Genomic DNA, 18,999 nt, shown 5'->3' with positions numbered 1-18,999 from the left:
TCGTGGATACAAGCGGCCAAAATGAGTTTCCTCTGTAGGGTGTCTGGGCTCAGCCTTAGAGATAGGGGGAGGAGCTCGGACATCTGGAGGGAGCTCGGAGTAGAGCCGCTGCTCCTTCATGTTGAAAGGGGTCAGTTGAGGTGGTTCAACATCTGATCAGGATCCTCCAGGGCGCCTCTCAATAGAGGTGTTCTGGGCAACTGGTAGGAGGCCCCGGGGAGAGGGACGTCTGGGGTGCTTTGCTCAGCCTGCTGCCCCGCGACCCAGCCTCGGATAAGCGGATGAAAATGGATGGATGATTTAAGTATGCTACCACAGGTTTAATTTGAATTTGAAATATTAATTATTTACATAATCTAAAAATGTATACTTGGAGTCTGTGCACTGAAACATTATTGCCATGCAAAATACTGCGATACTATGCTGTATCTGCACCACCATCTCTAGCAGTGCCTCAGCTGCAGGGCTCCACCAAATGTGTTTTAAAACAGAAGTTACACTGAAACTGCTGATTGACAACATTCTGCACAGTGTTCAACATCCTTAAACATGACTCCAAAAGTATTTACTGTATTTCCAGTGAACTGTGCTGTGGTCGGGGTGGAGGAGCCTCTGAAGCAGCTTTTCACACTGAGTATGAGAACTTGCTCCAGACAGCTGTGCGTCGTAGCCGTCACAACTGCTTCAATATCAGGTGTGCAAAGTCATTTAAAGGGCCGCATTGGACCCTTTGGCAGTCGGTTCTGGATCTTGTGCCGTATGTTTGACACCCCGGCTCCAACCTCAAATTTATAGTCTTGTAGTTGTTGCAGATGATACGTGTCAAAGTCAGGTGCAGCTGTCAGTTATGTCTGCTGCTTTAATGGCTCACATCTGCGAGGTTGTAATGGTGACCTTTATCTTGACTTCTACACCCTAAAGGTCAACTTAGTATTATTATTATTCATAGTCTTTTAAAATGTGTTCAGAGTGATCAAAGTGTGGCCTTAATGAGCGTTCAAATGAGGATCGTTTTGAGTTGAATGTATTTTAATTCACCTCTAAAGCAACACATGTCTGTCTGGTTTGTTTCCTTTAACTACATACTACTGTTTTTAATTTTAATTTTACTAGTTTAGTTACAGTTTGCTAATTTATATGACCTACTAAAGCACATTTTAAAACACATTAACTGTAAGTCTTTTAACACGGCCTTGGGTTTCTTCCATATAACGCCTTGCTAAACCTTGTTTACAACAAAAATAACATCTTATAAGGTTAATTTATAATTTCAGATATGAATATTTAATATTTTTATACAGGTTATCTTCACATATTTTGATGCATACCTCAATAATGTTGCTGTGCGAATTAGTTTTTCTGTTTGGTAGTTCACTGGTGACACGCCTCTAAATGACTCACTCACTCACACTCACACACACACACAGGTCCATGACAGCAGACATGTCAGACATGTTTAAGTCATAGTTTAAATGCGTTAAATTCCCATTTAAACCCCCCAGACTGCAGACACCAACTTGTTTATGACAAACTTTTGGTGCAAGCTCAATATGTCAATGTGTCTGTCAGACGGAGCTTTACCCACCTGGACACAGTGGACAGCCTCAAAGACACAGCCGAGGACAACAGGGACAGCCTGAGACGGGGACAGACCACCAACACACCCGGAGGACTCAGTGTTATAAAACAGAACTCGAGTTAAACGGTTAAATGTCGCAGTTTCATCCTCCTGCTGCAGCCTGTTAGCTTCTGTAGCTGACAGTCCGCCAGACAAACACGCTGCTGAACGCGGTGACGTAGGACGCACAACAATAAAGAAGAACGGTGATTGGTGGAAGTAATCTGTCAATCAGAGGAAGTTGCCGACATGTCCCGCCCACACAGGATGGTCTATTTTTACTACAAAAAATGATTTTATTTTATTAAAATAACGTCTTTATTTCAATGTTATTTAAATATATTAAGGTTTTAATACAGTTAACTAATATTTCGTCACATTTCGGATCAGTTTTATTCAGTTTTATGCCCATTTTATTTATTTTTAGTTCAATTTTGACTCAATTCCTGTTTATTCTACTGCAAATTTAAACATTAGAAATAATTTAACTGATTTTTTTTTTTTTACATAATTTTATTGTCCCCTTTACACTTAACCTTCATACTACTATTACTATATGTTAATATCTGAACACACGGCACGTTACATATGTATTTATTTGTTTCTGTCTATATTACAATTTATTTTATCACTAGAGTATCTCAGCCTAAGAGTAGAGCTGCCACACCATGATTTATAAATAAAAATAAGATAAAATAAAATGAGATGAAATGAAATTAAATTAAAAAAAAGAAATAAAATAATGAAATGAAATAAAATGAAATAAAATAATGAAATTAAATAAAATAAAAAAAACATGAAATCAAATGAAATCAAATAAAAATAAAATCAGTATCAGGTTGAAATCAAATGAAATCAAATAAAAATAAAATCAGTATCAGGTAATGACATGAAAAGTTGTTTTTTTTGTTATAAAAAGATTTTTTTTTTTTTTTTTTTCCATTTTTACAAGATATTTTCACGTTATAACAAGAAACTGTTCTTGTAAAAAAAATAAGTTGTAACAATGAACTTTTTTTTTATCTATTTCACGTTATTATGCAATAACATATTGTTTTAATATGAGGCAACTACCAGACTACCACACATTATATTATATTATATTATATTATATTATATTATATTAATATATATTTGATCTTGTTCAGTCATATGAAATTCAGTATTACGTTAATTAAATTACCAAAAACACACACAGTGAACCTTTTAGGGTCCCTCAGCAGTCTTTTACTGTAAATTTTTTTTTTTTTAATACAGTAGGCCGACTGAATCACAAAAAGAAAGAATCACACAATTTATGTTCAGTTTAATTCGATGCTGCCCTCGTGTGGTTAAAATGATCCACTGCAAAACACTGGAGGACTTCATGTAAGTCATTTACAGGTAGATAAAAACTGGGGCTGACAGAAATCACTCTCATCAGTTTACTGTTAGATTTCACTTTTTATATTACATTGGATTCAAATCCTAAATTTACATTAAATAAAAGAAAATTGTCATCATACAAACTGAGATTTGTACTGGTAGTTTTCCCGGGAGGGAGTTTGAAGGTGATGTCATGTCTCTCTTGGCTGCTGAAACACTGCCGCATATTGTCCTTGTGTTTTTGAAAGCTTTTAAACAAATCACCTGAGCATCAAATATTAACTTGAAGAAGCCTCAAGTTTCTATGTAAAAAAATATCTACAGCAGAACGCCCCCAAAACTTAAACTCTGCTCCAACTGTCTCTTTTATTAAATTACAGGATATTTACCGAAATCTCCACTGAAATGTTTCCATTTTATTGTTTTACACAATTTTAGCTTGTTATAATCTTATATTTTTATTCCTTTAAAATCCTGTCATTTTATATCACTGTATTTTTGGTTTTAATATACTTTGTATTTTCTGTTAAAGGTGCTGTGCAGACAGATAAACTTGTCTTCCCTATGAGGATGTTAAACTTTTCCGATGAGATGTTCTCACAATGTTGAAAAAGAGTTTCTAAAGCTTAAGGTAGAACTGAGAAGCTAGTGGAGCTAATAATAATCTCCTTTATACTGTAAATACATCAACAGAATATCCAAATAACAAAAGTCACTTAGATTTATCTAAATAACGGCACTTGTTTGAGGTTTGATTTCTTGGTGTCAAAATTGTTTAATACATCATTGATTTGAACTTGTTTTGTTAAGGCCTCTTTTAGTTTTCATTTCTTTTGAACGAGACAGTCGAGACATTCAGCTCATAGCGCCATCTGGCAACTCTTCACACATCCTGCAAATCAGTCGACTCTAAAGCCAACTGAAACACCTGGATCACTGAACAGTGAGTAAAACTAAACCAAAGACAGTGAGGGCATCAGATCTCCTCTTATGGCGTCTGTGGGCGGCCATTTTTTAACGTATTTGGAAGCCCTAATCCCCCCTCTGTGGTATTTATGTTCAAGTTAAAGTTTAAGAGTGTATTTTTCGGGTAAAAACATCTGTGATAACTGCCTGCAGAGTAAAATACTAAGACTTGTGAACATTAAAGAAGCAAGAAGGAGAGCGTGATTGTGTGATGTCAGTTTCCTTGTTGTTTTATTGGTGACAACATGTTCCGTTACAGTTTCTGGACAGCTAGTGTGTGTTATCATCTACCAACGGAGACATTCTCTCAGTGTCTTGCAGACAGAGGAGGCCAGGTTGTGGTCGTTAAACAGGTTTTCTGTAAACCTGAAGAAGTGGCCAGTTGACACGCGCACACACACTCTCACACACGCAGACACACGCACACACACACAGAGGTGACACACAGACACCAGCTGGGACGGTAAGTAAGAGTGGAGGGTTTCTTCTTCTTCAGAGCCGAGAGCAGCGAGCCTTCAGGGGAGCTATGTGCTGCTCTTGGCCAACAGGAGGCGACAGTCACTGGGACAGGAAGTCCAGGGCGGTGTCTCGCTCCTCCACCAGCTCGGCCGCTGTGGCGTCCATCTTGGCGCGGGAGAAGTCGTTGATGGAGAGTCCGTCAACCATTTTCCAGGTCTTGTTCTGTGGGGGAAAACAGAGGGAAGGTCAGAGGTCAAGATTTTCATTTTGTGGTATTTTATCTGGTTCTGTTTGGACTTCAAATATGGCTGATGCCAAATTGTGTCTCTCAGGTTCTCATATCTTGATACTATGAGAAATAATTGACCAGAATGGCGTCGTGTCATCACCACGACCAAGCCTAGATATCGAACACACCTTCCACACACACCGTGGACTGGTTTTACGAGTACAGCCTGTCTGTGATGTTCACTCAGTGTGTTTATTCATTTATTGTGTCGGTCCAACTACAATGAAAACATGTTAGTGCGACTGAAATTGTACTAAATTGAATTTCTCAAAGTCGCACTAACACACCCAGATCATGTGACTCCTGCATGTATACAGTCAATCAGACCCAAACTGGCCGAGGTGCTCTGAGCATGCTCCACAGTTTCCTCCCCGGGCTTTGACCTGGAAGTTGGTCCAATACTAACAAGCTGAAAGGGGGCATATCTCCACCTATCGTAGAGGAGTCGCACAATAAATCGATTCCCCTTCTGTGCTTGTATACTGGGACAAGGACAGTAGGCCAGTTAAATGTCCCAGTCGAGCTGTAACTGTAGCTCCACTTCACTGTGCATGTAAATGTACTGACAGTGACATCAGCGCCTATGTTCTGTTGGCTGGCAGCTGATTGNTCCACCTATCGTAGAGGAGTCGCACAATAAATCGATTCCCCTTCTGTGCTTGTATACTGGGACAAGGACAGTAGGCCAGTTAGATGTCCCAGTCGAGCTGTAACTGTAGCTCCACTTCACTGCAGGTAAACGTACTGACAGTGACATCAGCGCCTATGTTCTGTTGGCTGGCAGCTGATTGGATGGAATTAGGAACACAATAAGTTATGTTAGTGTTTCTTCTTCTAGATGTTCTTGGTCTTCCTTATTTAATGATATACGGTGGGAGAAATCCTGTTTAAACAACAAGCAGGATATTACATATAATTTACCTGCTTGTGTTAGAAAGAAGTTGAATATTTATTATAAGTGTGATTTCTTTCGACTAGAAAAACATTATTTGTATTTGTCATGTATTTTTTCACTGTGCACTCCAGAGTGTTTTGGATTGATGTTTCCAGCTTTCTAAAAAAGGAACCTGAGATAAATGTTGGAATAAATAAGTTTATTTAATGCTCTATTTCAGTCCAGATAAGAATGTTGTTCATCATACATACAAGTCTTTAGTATTTTTGGAAAATTCCATATTCATCGTCTTTCCTGAACTTTATTAATGACTTTCTACTGTTATTTAATGTTAAGAACATTTATGTATTTCATTTTTTAAGTCTATATGTATCTATTTGTATTTCTGTAAATGAATGAAAGTGGAAAAAAAAAAAATGCCGGCGGCTCACCTTGATCTCGATGGGGAAGGAGTAGATGAGGTCCTCTGGGATGCCGTAGGAGTTTCCGGCAGCGTACACGCCCATGGAGATGAACTCACCCTGTCGGCAGGAAACACAACAACTTCAGTCAGTCAAAAACAACAACAACACGTCCTGCTGCAACAATAAATATCAGACACTGTGCAGCCTGTGTCAGATCATTATAAGTTTTGTTTTCACTTTTTATTTTAATAAATTATTTATTTAATTAAAATAAATAAATAACAGGGAGCCCTTCTGTGCATGTTCTCCCTGTGTCAGCGTGGGTTTCCTCCAGGTGCTCCAGCTTCCTCCCACAGTCCAAAGACATGCAGGTTAATTGGTGACTCTAAATTGCCCGTATGTGTCATTATTGGAAACTACTGCATCGTATGTCGTAGCCTGTGATTCAGTAGGCGCTGTCATCGTACAGTCTGCAGACATCAAACCTGACGTCGTACCCAAGTTTATTAGATCCATGTCGCACAGTGTAGCTGCACTAAACTTATAAGACTCCTAAAATCTCACAGTGTGTAGGAGGCTTTTGTGTGATGGACGCGTTTCCTTTCACAGACACCACAGTGGAGCAAAGCTGACATAACGTCCTCGTCCTGTTCACACCCGTCTCTCTGTTGCTGTTATAGCTGACGGGGAACATGGAGGCAGGTCCTCCAGACCCACCGTTTCATTTGCACTCACCACAGTGTAACTGACTCACACTGTGTGCGAACCTCAGCACGTTTCTAACAGCATACAGCTAAAAGTTCACGGGCAGATCTTGACTTGTGAACTTTTGCTCTGCATTACATGTGTCAATCTACACACCATGTATTCTGCGAGCATCATCTGTGACGGTACTGGACAAATTCACGCACCGTTTCAGCCCTAATCTGCAGACAAAGAATTTAAGTTTGTGAATAACTGAACTGCAGACACAATGCTGCAAAAAAACTGAGAATATTTCCTTGACGTAAAGCTGTGATGTGAATGTATTTATCCCTCTATATCCTCTTACAAACAGGAAAATCTTTTCTTTAACTTGACAATTGACTTGAAAGTAACTCATAACTAATGTTTACACTTCATGTTTGTTTTTTTAAAATCAGTTTAAGTGAATAAAACTTTTCTCTGACTGAATATTAAACTTTTCCCAGGCCTGGAAAATGTGCTAAAATGTTCATCACTGTCGGACTGAAACATTCAGCTGCGTCTCCTCTGTTTGTCTCTCCGTCCACACTGACCTCCTTGGTGCCGAACCAGATGTCCCTCATGTGGTCGCAGATGGCCTTGGCAGCAGACATGGCGCTGGACAGCTTCCTGGCTTTGATGACGGCTGCACCGCGCTGCTGCACTGTCTGCAGGAGGAAGAGGAAGATGAAGAGGTTTGAAAAGAGGACAGAAACAAGCTCTACTGTTTAATTAAGGAAAAAAAATCTGTCTTAAATCTCTTCAGAATTAAATCAGATGAAAACAGCGAGCGCTCACAGAGATGAAGTCTCCTCTGAGCCAGGCGTCGTCCTTGACGGCGTCGTAGGCGGCCTTCTCGCTGCCGTTTAAGTTGACCTTGGCGTGGTGGACGTCCGGGTACTGGGTGGAGGAGTGGTTCCCCCAGATGATGACGTTCTTCACTTTGTCGGAGGACACGCCACAACGCATCGCCACCTGCAGGTGAGGGACAGGTACAGCAACAGTGTCACTCTAGTTATTCCACTAATCAGAAATAAATCAAATGAGAAGTGACTTTCACCTGATGATCAATAATGGAGAACAATTATTAATGTAAATGAATATTAGATTGGTCAATATTATCAAGATATCCCCAAGATTTGCGACGAGACGAGTTGAAACAGGCGACTACCTGCAACGTTCTGACTGCAACTAGATGAGACGGTGTGTCATCTCTAGTCAACAACTCTCTGTACCTTTTATTCTGATTTGCAGCTTTTCAGACTTATTTTGTGGCTGAATATAATTTGTAGCTTCTCAAAACATGAATGAGGATAGTGATAGTGAGCCGCCAGTGATTTGACCAGCTGAGTTGCAGGTGACACCATCAGCCAGCTTGAGTCAAGCTCAGACCGCCCAGTTCACACAGCTGCAACGTCCTAAAACAGTTTCGTCTCGTCGTGAATCTTTGGTCTGAGCTGGGCTTTAGAGACAATGGTGACGCGAGTTAAGTTGTTTAACTGTGGGGAAAAAGAAATGTGCAAATTGACTGAACTGACAAAGAACCAGATGAACCTGCATGAATGGATAAGATCAGATAAATAATATAATCACACGTCTATGAGCGCTGGCGTACGTCTAGCTGCCGCCGCTGTGTAGCTGTACATAGAAAATAATCAGGGCCACCGTGTGTGTGTGTGTGTGTGTGTGCGTTTGTGTGTGTGTACCTGGGAGCTGGCTCTGTTGTGGTCCAGTCGGGTCAGGCAGGAGAAGTTCTCTTTGGGGATGGATGGAGCAGACTTGGAGGCGATCAGACAGTTGGTGTTCGCTGGGTTTCCAACAACCAGAACCTGAAAAACATGAAACACCTTCATCAGACTGACGGTGACACACAGGTGAGCCGGCAGGAGAAACTGCTGGAGTTGTGGAGTGAACAATAGTCAGTGTTTAATTCAGCGAGTATCTGATCCATCAACCAGCACTTATTTTAGAGAGAAATCTTAAGTTTTGAAATGATTGTCTTCTCCACCGACTAAACAGCGCAGCTCACCAACAGAGGCTGGCAGAGGGTACTGTCTGTAGCTGTGGTTGAGGGTGAGAGGCTGTCAGCAGATAAACAGAGATCTGTGTGGGTACATGAGACCCTAAAAAAGAGGCTGGATCATGTGGAGTACCACCAGTTGGTCCAGGAGCTTCTCCTCCATCATGGACGTTTACAGGCATGTTTTAGGATGACTCAGGGGCAGTTTGACAACCTGCTGTCTATCATCAGGCCGTATAGCTCTGGGTATCCAGCAACCACTACCACCAGTTTCTCCTCCACCGTTCACCAACTGTAAACCTGTTGTCATGACCACCACAGAAGGCCCGCCTCTCAAATCATCCCATTGGACAATGGGAAAAAAGCAGCGATGACGTGGGGCGTGTTTCAGCTCTGAGTTTAAGGGCCTGTCCCATTTCTACCCCTTAAATCTTCCACTTGGTATTGAGTGTCCTCGTTTGTGAGATAACCCTTGATGAGGGAAGTGAGAAATATTAGACACAATGAAAATGCCGGCTCCAGCGCTTGTGTTGTGGCGTGTGCTATGTTTATTCTTCTCCGTCTGATGAACAACGGAGAAGAAATGCTGGAAACAGGAGGTGCCTACGACGTCTTCTAGTTCTGATCGATTTTGTTCGGGTAAGTCCATTTGTTTAAATATTTTGATGCTGTGTTCAGCTGAGTTGCTGATGAGTTTACGCTAGTCCAACCATCTGTTGTTTGTATAGCCTACATTCTGATCGTACAGTAACAAACTGTTTTCCAAAACTTGCCGAAGTTGCTGACCTTGCAAGGTGTTCTGGGAAATTTCATCTTCTACTTCGTTGAGAGTGTGGGTCGGGGCTCCCTTGGAATCTAGGGCAGGTTTTAAGTGTTGGAAACCACTTCCACTACCTCAGTTCTGTTTTGGGACACCACTAGCCTAAACATGAACGCACACAACCAAGTGCAAGCGGGTATTTCTAGGGGAAGTGTTGGTATTGGGACAGGCCCTCAGTTTTTAACGTGAGGAGTTCAGAACGCTCCAGCAAAAGCTCCAGGCCCCTAGAACGCAGAAACGCAAAAACTGTGAGCAAAAAGCTTCATTCTCATTAAAAACAATTACACAAAGCTGCCTCCAGCTGCTATAAAGCTTTCTGTGTGATCGGCGCCTTAAGGCGACAAAATCCAAAATATAAAGTTTGTACACAAATACAGTTTCTTTATGGTTTATACTGATGCCGAATTAACAAGAATGCTGTCGATATATGACACGTTTTATCTTGTATTTCTAGAGTTATGTGTTTTTGCGGACACATAAGGAATTGTTAATATGACTTATTTCTTAAAGGGACTATGGCGTAATATTTTCCACCAAGAGCAGGATGAGAAATAATCAAAAGTAATCTAGTTGTAGTTTTGCAAAAGGTGACCCTGCAAGATCTCCAGTCTTGGTGAAATCTTATAGTGTGCGACTAAAACTGAAACTAAAACTAAACTTTAGGGGAGAACATTAAGTTTTACTGCCTAGATGTTTATTTCTAAATTAACTTTTTCACCATTTCACAGTTAAAAGTTAAAAATAAAGAGACAAATCTGTTTTTTCTGAAGGTTTCTGGTGTAACAACAGTTGCACACATATCCTCCTGCAAATCAAAACACTGTCCGACAGAAACGCACTCCTGCTTTTGGTTTTCTCGTGTGGCATAAAAACCTGCACGTGGTGGTGCAGAAAGACAATAAATGAACCTTGAACATCAGGCTGTTTTCTTTTCTCCACAGATTCCTGACATGTGAAGCTTTGACCTTTGACCTCAGCAGAGACTCTGATGCTGGGCCTCACAGTGGACTCAGGGTCATTAGGGGCCCTCCTGCTGATCTACGAGCTATGGGACTGACACATTACAGCACAAGCGGCTCTAAACGCACAGAGGAACTTTGGAGAGCTGCTGAGCTTTTCCAGATTAGAGCTGTGCAGGAACATAAAGCCGCAGTAAGACAAACATTCAGCTTTGTTAAAGGAAAGATGTTTGGAGAGGCACTTTCATTTCCCCCTGTTTGAACAGCACAGCTAAAACTCCCAGAAAACCCTGAGACAGAGTTCAGTGACCCTCCAGCATGAGTGATCGATCCACACTGAGTGAATGAGGAGGCTGTGGGAACAACATCAGTGAAGGAATAAATGATGAAATGATAATACATATAATGGAGGATTAAACGTCACCTTGACAGTCTTCTTGGCGTACTTGTCCAGGGCGGCTCCCTGGGTCTTGAAGATGGCCACGTTGGCCTTCAGCAGGTCCTTCCTCTCCATTCCCTCCTTCCTGGGCATGGAGCCCACCAGGATGGCGGCGTCGATGTCCTTGAAGCCGACCTCCACCTTGTCAGTGGGGATCACCTCTGTGGGGGGAGGAGAGGGACGTGTTCAGCATGGACTCACTTTATTACTTATCAGAGGCAACGCACAGCTGTATTATTATTAAGATTAAAATTATTAGATAAATGTGTAGGGCCGCCCCCGAAGAGTCAACCAAGCGTTTGTCGACCAGAAAGGTCATTAGTCGGCAAGATTTCAGTAGTGACCAGAAAGGTCATTAGTCGGCAAGATTTCAGTAGTTGCTTAGTCGCAGAAAACAAGGAGCTGCACCTTGTCAAAATAAATCCAAACCTATATGACTGGACNTAAGATTATTAGATAAATGTGTAGGGCCGCCCCCGAAGAGTCGACCAAGCGTTTGTCGACCAGAAAGGTCATTAGTCGGCAAGATTTCAGTAGTTGCTTAGTCGACCAGAAAGGTCATTAGTCGGCAAGATTTCAGTAGTTGCTTAGTCGCAGAAAACAAGGAGCTGCATCTTGTCAAAATAAATCCAAACCTATCTGACTGGACCATGTGTGACTTTAATNTTGTATTTCTCTGTAATGTAGCACAGTGTTAACAATGTTACTGATACTATTCTTTCTCACACCTTCAACTCAAACCACCAACGATGCTCAACTGCATCAACAAACTCCCTGTCCCTTTAAGGAGAATTTCATATCCACAGTGCTTCAATCATTTCACCCTGAGACACATCAATTTATTGATATGTATTGAGAGCCTGTTGCAGTGAGGGATATCTTATCTGTTGGTGCAGATAACAGGAGGCAGCTCTGCTACAGGGACACTTTGATAGCGATAAGATGATGTATTGGGACTGATACGGCACACTGATTAGTTTTAGATGACGTGCGTACGTCAACCCTCTCTGTATCACAATATTTTTTACTCACTCTGCCTCGACTTAATGTACTTTCTCAACTTAATTTGCTCTGAGTCTCTGTTCACGTTCCCGCTGTCATTGAACATCCTCAGACAGGAGACTCTCATTTGATAATTAAAGTCCATAGACTCTGATTATTTCAGAGCCTCTGTGATAAATTTCCTGCTGCTCGTCTGATCCCGATGATAAGATGTGTTTGGTGTCTGCTGCTGCTATCAGACTGGACTTCAGTCAGAGTTCACTTCTCCTGCGGTCATTGTTGTCACACCACTGATCTGATTGGCTCCTGTGGTGCTTTCACCAGCAGCCAACCAGAGGCCTTATTTTAGACACTCCTTCCTCTTCCTCCTCCTCCTCCTCCTCCTCCTCCTCCTCCTCACAGCAGCAGCACAGAGAAGAGGTTATGAAGGACAAATACCTCACACTCAAAAATCACACAGTGTGTGCTGCTAAAAAAAACTTAGCAGATGCTCCACATTGAACAACAGCAGTTGAGACACTGTGGTCGACCACACAACCAGCAGCTGTGGTTTGGACTGCAGAGGCTCCTGTAGATAACGCAAGTTTAACATTTTGTTCTTGTCAGGGGGGTAAATACCGCTAGCTGTGCCCATGGGTGCAGAGACCACAGGCACTATGATTCATTTCATTGATCATTTTGTACATGTATTTCTTGCTGGAAGGAGCCAGCACCTCTACAGGTATCAGACAGTTAAATTCAATGCTTTTTAAAACCTGTTCGAGACACTTTAACCAAGTTTAGGACAGATTTTTGGACAAATCACGTTTTACTTATTCAAACACTGCAGGCAATTAGTATGTCTGTGGTCCTGTGTGTGCAGACGGAAGTGTTATGTAGGAATATGGTTATTAGAGTGAGTTAAGTTAATCTACATTTTGCCAACAGGTAACTGCAGGTATGAAATAAAATGACAGTATTATAGTGTTTCAAGGTTTGTAACATTAGAAATGTGGACTTTCACATAGGAAGGGTTCGCTCATTTTCATTACAAGAAATTAAGAAATGGATAAATAAAATGAGATAAAATGTCTGTAGTAGTTCACAGGGTGAAACACGCCAGTGTGACCTTCCGCCACCCGACACGTCATATCATCCACGCCTTTTGTTTTCTATGTAAGTCGACCGGAGTGTGGACGTCAGTGAGGTCGACACCACGCTGTCCTGTTCCAAGCACTAACGCAACATCATGACATTCGCTCCCCGTATCTCCACCTCTGACCTACTGTACCTTCACTACGTCTCCTGCTTGTGCGACACATCCGGTGTGTAGCGCAGAATCGGAGTGGGGCTGTGTCATATCATCTCGTTCATGGTAATACCAGCATCATTTTTGATATGATATGAAAAATTTACATCATGATACTTGTGATATTTCCACTTGTTGACATATTTACGTCATACTGTTACCACGGCAACAACAAGCCTGGCTGACAGTGAAATTATTCCTGACTCCTCTGTGGTTCCAAAGAGAGGAGCAGCTTCAGTAGTGTGGAATAAAGTGTGGCGTCCTGAATGTTTTCCTTCTCTTAGCGCTCAGAGGGAACTCATTCAGCGGCTCCTCTGGCAGCAGCACAGCGTCTCTCCCTCTCCTCTCTCACACACACAGGAGTCTGTGTCGTCAAGTGATTTTGTCATAAACCTTTGGTGATGTAAACCTACGTGATGTTTGCAGCTCGACAACAAACTTCATATATGTGACTGTGTGATAGTTGTGGTATCATAACAGCGTGTCACAGGTTACAGCGTGATGATTAGAGGAGAAATGGCAGAGCATAAAGGTCCAGGTGTAAAAAAAACAAACTGTTATATCCAGATATTAAACCACTATAAAAGTTAATTAATAATTGTGGTACTGAATCAGTGCATAGAGTCACGTACTCACCAATACCAGGTCTCGATTTTAGGTAGTATGGAAGACATTTCTGATGCTGCTTTCAGTACTGGAACAACTCCAGAGGAAACATTCCTCCAGCATAAAAAATATTATCGTTGGAGTCTCAGATTTGCACCAACTGCAACTGGTTTTCAAAACAGGCTGAAAACGTTCATTACTAACTTTTATTTAACATTACACTCTTTTAACCTTTCTTTAAATGTTAGATCACTTTACTGCTGCTACCATTGTTTCTTTAAACTTCTTTATGTAAAAGATGAAGTTATTTTGCACTTTTATTTCCTGTTTTTTTTAAGCTTCATTATGTAAAGCACCTTGAGCTGCCTGTGTGTGTGAAATGTGCTGTATAAACATACTGTCTCACCTTGATAAACACCGGGTCAAACCTCCACACCAAAAGTGTTAATGAAGCGGAACGCATTTTATTTTGTATTAAAAGGTCAGATCAGTGTTTTGGTTTAAACACAGAGTCGCGCACACACACACACACACACACACACACACACACACACACACACACACACACACACAGAGTTGGCTCACCCCTCAGCAGTGGGAGGGCGCAGTCCTGCAGCTCCATGACGACTCCGTCCAGCACCGGCAGCATGGGAGGGATGTCCAGAAGGATCAAGATGATTGGCTGGAAAACAAGAAGGACAACAAAAAGGTGTCACCTGAAAACGATACCTGTATATTAAATGAAAAAGCACACACAACAGCCGCTAACAAGTCGCCTGAAAACCTTTAAATGACTTTGATCCGGATACATAAAGGTCATGTTTCAAATCACAACATGGAGACAAATCAAGGTCTAAAATAAGTTAATGCCCCGCATGTCTTTGTGACCAATATTTGTTTTCAAACTTCCAAAATGGTGAGAATGTATTTCTTGCAGATCTTGAAGATTTAGAAAAATTTTTTAATTATTATTTTAGGGGGAAAAAAGAAGCTAGGGGAAAAACTATATTTACAATTATGATTACTACACGTTTAAAATTATGTTACAGAATTATTATAATTTTTTAAACTCTTTTTTACAGGTCATTTCCTTGTTTGTTTGTTTTTACCTCTTTTTTTTTGTCTCTTTTTTGAGACTAATTTTCTTATTCAAATTTTTTGTTTTCCACCTTTATCTTTTTCCCTCTTTTAAAACTATTTTTCTTGTTTTCAATTTTTTTGTTAATTTTTTGGGTCATCTCGTCTGTCGTTGCTCGTTGCCTTCTTCTCATGTTTTGTAAAGTCAAGCCAATTTGCGCAGGTTTCAAAGGGTTAATTCAACATGCACTGCATCAATAGGAAACTTTCCATTTCCAAGGACAGTGCAAATGCTACTAGAGATGTATATTGGTACAAAGTTTCATATCACTTGATGAGTCTGATCCATTTCACGGTGCCTCCTATGGGTCAATCATCTTATGTGGCTTGATGGAGAGGAACGATATTTTCGTGCTGACTTAAAAAGCAGAATATTTAGAGACAATACGATGGTTTCTTCCTTCTGTATCTGACAATATTTCACTGATCAGGACTCCAATGTGCTGATGGCATCCCTACATTAAAGCATGTATTATTCATGGTAAGTACTTTATGTAACAGCCATGCCACACACAGTGCATCGTCGCCCAGCTGTCTGTGCAGTGATCAGCTTCAAGGGGGGGGAGGGAGCTCTGCTGCTGCTGCTGCTGCTGCTGCTGCTGATGCAGGTTATGTAATCAAGAGATCAGGCTCAGTCTTACCTGGTCCTTTCCGAACACATCTCCCTTGGCGATGCTGTACAGCAGGGAGTAGGCAATCTGGCCAGCAGCGCCGGTCACCACAACACGGATTGGTTCGGCCTGGGGGTAAAACAAAACAGATCTGGTTCATATGTGTCGTTGACCTAGACAAACAACAGGGGGAGGAATCCAAGCAACAGCACATGCATTGTTTGGTGTGAAGTCACAAGGTCTATATTTAAACAGATTGAATCCTCACAGTGAGGCTGCTGGTTCACAGGGCCTTCATCAGTGGCTCCTCCTCCTGTGGAACTCTGCCCTTTGTATCAACAGGACTCGCCACCAAACTCCATTAAGAAAATCGCGTAATACAGAATGACCTTGGTGCTGGCAGGAATGGGTACGACTTTCAGTTTACTGTTAGACTTTATCTGTAACAGCTGATGTCACTCTTTAATTCGGCATGCATATTATCAGCAGACAAACTTTTTAAAAACCCGTCAGCTTTACACAACTTTCTAATGAGTGTCACTGTGCGAGGTAATGAATGAAAGGGCAACCCACGAGAATTTAATAACTCTAAACCATACAGTGATTAAACATGAGCCGAAATGAAGGGTGTTTCCAGTACATTCATAAATCGCCTTGCATCATATTTTAACTGGTTGCAACTGGTCTCATCAGCAAGAAATCTTTTTTTTGCGAGATTTGAGAAGCGAGATTCAACCGCCTGCCATGCTCGATGAACCGGACTCAATAAAAGAATAGGCCGATGATGTAACATGACGCTGACGCCACGCTACAGCCTGCTCATTAAAATGGAGGCAGATGCTTCAGAGTACAGTGTTAAAACAGCGGAAATAAACCTGCACCCTCGGCTGCAGACACTAACGCTGCATCTTTGAGGTTTGCCTTCAACCATCATCTGTAATCTGCGCGTTGCAACTGCGCCACAAACTGCGTGCAGCTGTGCCCTTGGTTCAATCAGGAAGCCAGCACAATCAAAACCTCCATTAAAGCACATAAAATAATGGGAGCATAAAGTGAAGTAACAGTGATGACGCTGCCGCCCTCCTGTCAATGTCAACTGCTGATGCATCGTTTATCACACCGTTACAATCATCTCATGCACTCATAAAGGACTTCAATGATCATATCAAACTTTTACGATCAGATCAGGACGATAAACAGCTCATGTGCCATCTTACCATTTTAGCTATCGGGTGGAGATGCTTCGGGTCTGCGGTGCCTGTGCTCCCTGCTCAGAGTCGGTCTAGACGGAAGGGTCACCTCTATCCCTGTATTGTAAAGTCAGGCGGTGAAACGACTCGTGCTCAACTCACTTCGGGACTTGTAGTCGTTTTATGGCACAAACAGGTTTTGCAACCGAGCTGATTTGACAAAAGGAACACACTCTCCCATGATGCACCGTAATAGTCACGCCACACCCACCCACTCCATACACGGCAGAGGATTTTCTGAAAAGGCTCCTTTTTTAACTGAACCTCAGGAGACTGTGCTTTGGCGACATCTCGTGGCTGGCAGCGGAACTGCACCGCTGTCCTGCAGAACAGTTTTGCTTTGAGAGTGGTCTTGTCTGTTACTGTTTTTATTCATTCTTACTTGTGTATGACTTCTCATATTAAAAAAAAATAGGTCAGTGATTGTGTACGCCCCTTAAGACCCAAGAAACCCTCTGAAAACCCTCTCAAGAACTTCCACATACCCATTTGACAGTGCTTATTATTAACCCCAGGATTCCTTGGATCCTTTGAGTCTCCTCAAGAACTCCTGGAACTCCCACAAAGACTCCTTGGGTACCTTATCAATAAACACACCTCCTCCAGGAGTCCCCTCACTAACTCCTGGGACGCTTTGAGGGAACCCATCAGGAACTCATGGAACCCACTTGAAATTCCCGAAAACACATAAACAACGCCAGGAACATCCTCAGGAACCAAAACCCCTTTAGGACCTTTAAACCCTGGAAACACTGGAGGTTCTCAGGCACCCCTGGAGCCACCTGAAGAAACAACTGTAATCCCATAAGGACCCTCCCAAGGTACCCCTTATAAGCTATAGAAACTGCTTAAGAATCCATGGAATCCACTTAAAGCCCCTGAAACACAGGGACATCCTCAGGAACTTAGAATGGTAAATGTTCAATGGACTGCACTTGTATAGCGCCTTCTGACCACTCAAGGCATTTTTACACCCATTCACACACCAATCGAACAGCCACTGGGAGAAATTTGGGGTTCAGTATCTTGCCAAAGGATACTTCAACACACGGACTGGAGGACCCAGGGGTCGAACCACCAATCTTCCCATTAGTGGACGACCCGGTCTACCTCTGAGCCACAGCCACCCCTTAGAACCCTAAGACCCTTGATTTCTGGAAACATTGGAGCCCCGTATGTCCCTGACCCCCCTGAAAAACAACTAAGAGCATTTTCATATGAGGTATGATTGATTCGTACAGTGTATGATTGCCCTGGTATCTCCTGAAGACCAGTAAAACCACAGAAGAATCCTTTGAACTCATAAAGGATCTCACAAATGTCCCCCTCAATGATCCTCGGGTGTCCTCAAGAACAACTTGAAAAAATCTGAAGGACCCTTTAAGCCCCATCAACTTCTAGATCTCTATCAAGAACTCCAACATTTACTCAATTTTTACACTGAATTACCATCAAGTTTAAGGTAAAACAATTTAAGGTACCCCTACTTTTCTTGAGTATTTCCATTACATGCCACTTTAAACCTCTGCTCCACTACATCTCAGAGGGAAATATTGTACTTTGACTCCACCACATTTATCTGACAGATATAGTTACTAGTTACTTCTCCGATCAACTTTTCATTCATCAAACAAGCGTGTGAAGTGAGTCACCAGGTTACAGCCTTAACCCTTACAGATTTATCCAGAGAAAGGAGAACACTGACTACCACCGTGTACTAACAACATTCCTCTGTTGCCTGCAGGGAGTTAAGCAGCTTCACGTAATGATCCTTTAAGTGACTTAAAGGTCCCATAAAAATGGGCAGTGCTTTTTCCATGTTGTTACCAAGCCCCCAGGAACAGCGCCTGACATTGAGGACAATTTACAGTGGCTAAACTGTGGAATCACAACTTCAGGGTCCTTCTGTGACACCATGTGGCCAAGAAGACCTTACATTGTGAAAGAGATGTCTGTAAATCAATGGATACATATTTTGAGCATCACAGCCCCTGCAAAATGACTCGTTTCTTTGTTGGGATTTGATCCATTTGGTCTGACAGCATTTCAAAAGCCTAGTAAAGCTAGCCTGAGTGTCAGACTGAAGCTCCCAGAACCTTCAGTCTGACATGGCTTCCATTGAAGGCGATTTACAAGGGGGAGGGAATT

At 41.9% G+C, this 18,999-nt stretch overlaps 2 protein-coding genes across 2 annotated transcripts in view; both read right to left on the bottom strand.

Moving 5' to 3' along the window:
- The window catches only part of LOC126389839 (UTP--glucose-1-phosphate uridylyltransferase-like), a 27,896-nt gene extending 26,152 nt beyond the window's left edge, over positions 1-1,744 (bottom strand). Inside the window, exon 1 of the mRNA XM_050043779.1 lies at positions 1,586-1,744. The gene's annotated coding sequence lies outside the window, so the exon portion shown is untranslated. The remainder of the gene's footprint in view (positions 1-1,585) is intronic.
- Positions 1,745-4,163: 2,419 nt separating this feature from the next.
- Positions 4,164-16,976, bottom strand: LOC126389858 (malate dehydrogenase, cytoplasmic-like). The gene is made up of 9 exons (XM_050043809.1): positions 16,819-16,976; positions 15,632-15,730; positions 14,439-14,535; positions 10,943-11,118; positions 8,426-8,548; positions 7,518-7,694; positions 7,274-7,387; positions 6,024-6,113; positions 4,164-4,630 (listed from the first exon to the last, which is right to left on the bottom strand). The coding sequence occupies exons 1-9, from the start codon at positions 16,819-16,821 to the stop codon at positions 4,508-4,510; spliced, it is 1,002 nt and encodes a 333-aa protein (XP_049899766.1). The 5' UTR covers positions 16,822-16,976; the 3' UTR covers positions 4,164-4,507.
- Between the last annotated feature and the right edge of the window lie 2,023 nt (positions 16,977-18,999).

This window comes from Epinephelus moara, chromosome 5 (assembly GCF_006386435.1).
Source record: "Epinephelus moara isolate mb chromosome 5, YSFRI_EMoa_1.0, whole genome shotgun sequence".
In the NCBI taxonomy this organism is placed as follows: Eukaryota; Metazoa; Chordata; class Actinopteri; order Perciformes; family Serranidae; genus Epinephelus; species Epinephelus moara.
Note: the sequence above shows the minus strand (reverse complement) of the source record. Positions and strands in the feature narration are given on the sequence as shown.

Coding starts and splice junctions, on each gene's coding strand:
- LOC126389858 (XM_050043809.1), bottom strand. Junction 14,536..15,631: donor ATGTGTTCGGAAAGGACCAG/GTAAGACTGAGC, acceptor CTTGTTTTCCAG/CCAATCATCTTGATCCTTCT. Junction 6,114..7,273: donor TCTGGTTCGGCACCAAGGAG/GTCAGTGTGGAC, acceptor TCCTGCCGACAG/GGTGAGTTCATCTCCATGGG.